Source organism: Topomyia yanbarensis, chromosome 3 (assembly GCF_030247195.1).
Source record: "Topomyia yanbarensis strain Yona2022 chromosome 3, ASM3024719v1, whole genome shotgun sequence".
Lineage (NCBI taxonomy): Eukaryota > Metazoa > Arthropoda > Insecta > Diptera > Culicidae > Topomyia > Topomyia yanbarensis.
In genome coordinates this window covers 1,282,714-1,287,368 of record NC_080672.1, presented here as the reverse complement: position 1 = coordinate 1,287,368, position 4,655 = coordinate 1,282,714, and the positions used below count along the sequence as shown (strand labels likewise).

General features: G+C 40.8%; 1 protein-coding gene across 1 annotated transcript; it reads left to right on the top strand.

The window, feature by feature from the left end:
* The first annotated feature begins 3,120 nt into the window (after window positions 1–3,120).
* Window positions 3,121–4,307, top strand: LOC131693477 (brachyurin-like). The gene is made up of 2 exons (XM_058981334.1): window positions 3,121–3,380; window positions 3,440–4,307. Exons 1-2 carry the CDS (start codon window positions 3,150–3,152, stop codon window positions 4,127–4,129), a joined length of 921 nt encoding a protein of 306 aa, XP_058837317.1. The 5' UTR covers window positions 3,121–3,149; the 3' UTR covers window positions 4,130–4,307.
* The last annotated feature ends 348 nt before the right edge of the window (window positions 4,308–4,655 follow it).

Sequence of the window (4,655 nt, the reverse complement as noted above, 5' to 3'; positions counted from 1 at the left end):
AACTTCAAGTGACTCTATATTTTTGTTATATTATTTTTCTTACTTTTTATTACTTCCAACATAGATCTTCCTCAATTATAGTATTACTCGCTATGGCCAAAAACAATATTAAGGAGCGTTTTGGGGATCAAAACGTGCCATTATTTCAATCGGATTAGGTTTTGCTCGGTACCAGGAATTGAAGTTGTCGCTTGTTAAATCCAAATCATAGGAAAAGGTTTATTGATATTCTTTCCATATACATCGCACCTCAACTGGTTCGAGAAGATTTCAACTCCCATGGCATGTCATGGGGTTGTCTTCATGCTGATAACCGACCTATCTTACTGCATGATATTCGCGACCATTTCAGTATGACTATTTTGAACATGGGTGAAATGACACGAATGTCTACTAGCGCGGCCAAGCGCGTTAAATTTATCGTTGTACTCTACCTCATTAGTGTGCCCATTGATTGAAAGAGCTACGCGTCCACTATATCCGAAACAATCGAATCAATATAAGGAATTCCTCCGGTGGCAGTGTACAACGTTTTGACTGGCTTGTTTTTCTTCACTGAGATTAAAGGTCGAAACGAATACCCGGCGCGAACAATCGTGGACGGTTTCCCACTCCGTTCTGGGCAGAGAGTGCTCAGAATTGTATGCGAAAAGGTCCTATGAGGTCTTCTTGAACGTTAGATCGCCCAAATTTTTCAGAATATACGCGACGTTAGAAACACAAATAAAAAACTTGATGGAAACTGAAAAACGCGGTTATTGGCACCGGTTCGTCAACGGATTAACGAGAGAAACAATATGTCGTCTAGTAGCTGGGCCCTACGTTGTTTATTCGATTCCACCTTTGGTCGGAATAAACGGAACTAAGAATCCTTTTTCGGTGATAACAGCATTCCACTTAGATTCACATTCAGATGATAGACGTTTCACGATGAAATTATAATAATGTATGTATACGTAATAATTGTTCTTCAAACAAACAAATTTATCTGACAGCAAAGATACTCGCGCTAAGCATTTTCCCCACAATACTTATGGTTTTATATTTACCTCCAACCATGTCCACATCGTTAAAGTTCCAAGTGAGCGCTTCGATCGATGGAGCATGGAAAGCACTCCTAATTTTCCACGAGAAAATATGTGCGTTCCTAGATTCTTTATATTAAAATCGTTCCTGATTGCCTGATTTATATCAGTTTGAGTTCTTTCCCATTGTTCTATTCCGGGTAATAAGAAAAGTAACACTTAGATTAGAATGGTACACAGAAAAAAAATGGTAAAAGTAAGAGTGTTCCGCTCTTAGCAAAAAACAACCAACGCCTACTATCAGGTTGAAAATATTTTTAAATTAATCAAGAATAATAATCCAAATAAAAGTTTTCCTTTTATGCTAATGAATAATAGGAATCAAAATAAAAGTTTTGTTTTCAAACTAAGAGTATTCGTTGGTTGTTTTTTGCTAAGAGTGAAAAACTCTTATTTTTACCAACATTTTTTTCTATGTGTAATAAGAAGACGGACACTTAGGCATTAGAAGGTAATAATTTTGAAAGATCGCGCAGCTTTAACGAATTATTCAGTATTTTTTATTAGAGGACGCTCGAAAATTGGCAAATTTTGTGGGATAATGGAAGTTTAGGAATCCCAAAGGCATCAACCAACCCTGGGAAAAAAAGAAGGATGAACGTCGTGACTTCCTTCGGGTGGCATCTCGGGTCATGTCCAATCATTATACGTTGAATGCGCATCTCCGGCGTATTGGGGTCGTAGAGAGCGTTCTCTGCGCTTGCAGTGACGGCCATCGCGACAGCAAACATGTTGTCTGGTCGTGCGCCTAGTGTTCTATACAGTAAACAAAACTGAATTTTTCCGTTACGTTAAACAAATGTCATATGTGGAGTAAAATAAGTTATTCGCAAAATTCAACGACATGTAAAATTAAAATCAAACGTGAAGCTTTGAAGTATCATTTTTGATGCTCGTTTATGTCATGGTCAGTAGACGTAAATTTACACGATTTTTTTCTAGTTGTGTAGCGCCAGATCTGCGTTAAACGAATCTTTTCGGCCTAGTTTTAGTCCGAGATATGCTGGCTATCCTCCAAATTTATTTATACCTACTCTTTTGGTAGACTTACTAACAGGTACCTGCAAATGTGATCCCAAGAGTTCCCAGCGGATCCAAGGAGGCTAGTTGGCGATCCGTTTCATGATGCCCTGATAGTGATCTTCAGTTTGCCTCGAAGCTACAAGTTTAATTTCATTTTTGAATAAAAATATGCAATTGTTTTAAATCAAGGATTTTCAATGCAAGAATTTTGTGCGCAAGACACATAAATGGTTAATCTCAGGTTTTGATTTGTTCCAAACTTTCGAGTGGGTTATTCCCCCCTCGGTAATTTTCGAGTGGGTAGTAATACCCATACTACCCACGCTTTCCGCCGGCCCTGCCTGGAACGTCATCATAGCACAGAATTTGTGCATTGAGCTGGAGTCCGAAGGGTTGCAGGCTCTATTGCTGCCTCTGGGAGAATTTTTTTTTGCAAAACTGCTGTCGTTTAACTCACCATTTAGATCTACTTTCCCCCTTTGATAGCACCAAAAGAGTAAAAAACGCCGCTTTACGAGTACATGACCTCAAGTATCTCGAAATCCTAACGCGATGGACCAATTGGGTTTCGTAGTTTATGCACTAAATTACTTCGGAAATTACCCTTAGCTTTCCAATAACTAAACAATGTTGACCTGTGTTGTCCTTTTAGTTCTAACCTCGAACTTTTCTTTTTGATAAAACACGTCTAACCTGAGTTTCCGATAGTACCACACTTGAACCCTTTATTTTTGCAACAAACTAATCGTAATAATTTTGGAAACAAGCGTACCATTATCTCCCGTATGCTTCAAGCTATCGAACCGCACCTAGCGATAAGCACATTTTTTCCCCGGATAGACCTTCTAAGACAATCCTGGTGTACTGAAAGCGAATCTCGATGGATTTTCTTCCGTTTATTGCACCTCGATAAGATCTATCAGCATAATCGATAAGACGAAGCTAACAAGCGGTCCGACGTTGATTTCGAGTTCAAAAAATAAAATTTATTGATACACCGCTTGCATGCTTCACTAGTGCAACCGTATCGCACAGGACAGGATGAAGTTGCTGCAGTATCTCGCGCCTCTTGTTCTACTGGTCTCGACTATCGATGGACGGTCCAACCGGAAGATTGACTGGAGTTTGGTGCGACCGATTAGTGAATTTCCGCACGTAACGCGCTGGATTCAGAATCTGTTAGGTAATGTAACAACAGCCAATTCGCATAACAACCACAGTCAACGAATTGTTGGTGGACAAGTGGCATCATCAGATCAAATTCCTTATCAGGTATGAAGTTCGTTGTGCGGAGTGTGTGGCCTTGTTTGAACTCGTATCTTACTCGACAGGCAGCAATCTTAGCGGACGTGGAGGATGGAAGTGGACTCTGTGGAGGGGTGTTGATTTCCGCGAACTACGTTTTAACAGCGGCTGTTTGCGTCCATGGTGCTAGCGAAGGAACTGTCATCTTGGGTGCTCGAAATCTTCAGGACGAAAATGAAGATGGTCAAGTGCGAATCGATTTCACCAGTTCGGATTACCAGGTACACGAAGGCTATGTGGAGTTTATATTTAGAAACAACATAGCTGTTATTCGTTTACCATCGCCGGTGCCGGTATCGTCGAGAATTCAACCGGCTTTGTTGCCAGCATCAACCGATACGCGAACATTTGCCGGAATGCTCGGCACAGTGAGCGGATTTGGACGAACTTCGGACGGTAGTACATCGTTTTCGGATGTTTTACGTTACGTTTATAACCCGATTTTGACCAACGCTGACTGCAATGCCGGTTGGTGGGGTGACCTCGTCGATGGCCAGAAGATGTGTCTCTCTAATGCAAGTGGCCGAGGACCGTGTGTTGGTGACGATGGTGGACCGCTTACGGTGCAAGATGCAGGCCAAAGCCTACTGGTTGGATTTTTCTCGTTTGGTGCCGTGCTTGGTTGCGAAGCGAATTGGCCTGCTGTGTTTGTGCGAGTCACCTTCTATTTGGATTGGATTCAAGCGCACACCGATGTAGTTATCAGATCAGGTTAAAACAGACAAGATTACTGGTTTATGATGTCGTGACCGCAGGGATAGTAAAAGTATCAGTCGGTACGGTCCGGATAAACGGCAAAACAGTTGTGCGGCGTTGTATTCGAACATTTTGATAAGATAAAATAAATTCTTGTTGCTTGTCGTTGGGCAGGCGCCAAACACAGTGATGGGAGTAAGGAAGTATCAATTCAAGCTACTAGCATTCCTTTCTCTGGAAATGGTAACAGTTATTACTCATTGGGGCAATCCACTTGATTGCTTTTGGAGCATGTTGGGCTTCCTTTCATGAGAGCGATAAAAAGAGTGCTTGTGCAGTGCTAGGGTCAGTAAGCCAATTGTTGTATTAGTACCAGTTATTGGCTCAAGGGGGTACAAATAGTCAATAACAAAAATATGTGTCAATTCATAGTATTTCGTTAATTTTATATTCGCACATAAACTTGTTTTACATTGATTCCCAAACTTTCACAATGAATCATTTATGTAGAACGATGCATAATTCATTTCAAATATACACTTTTGC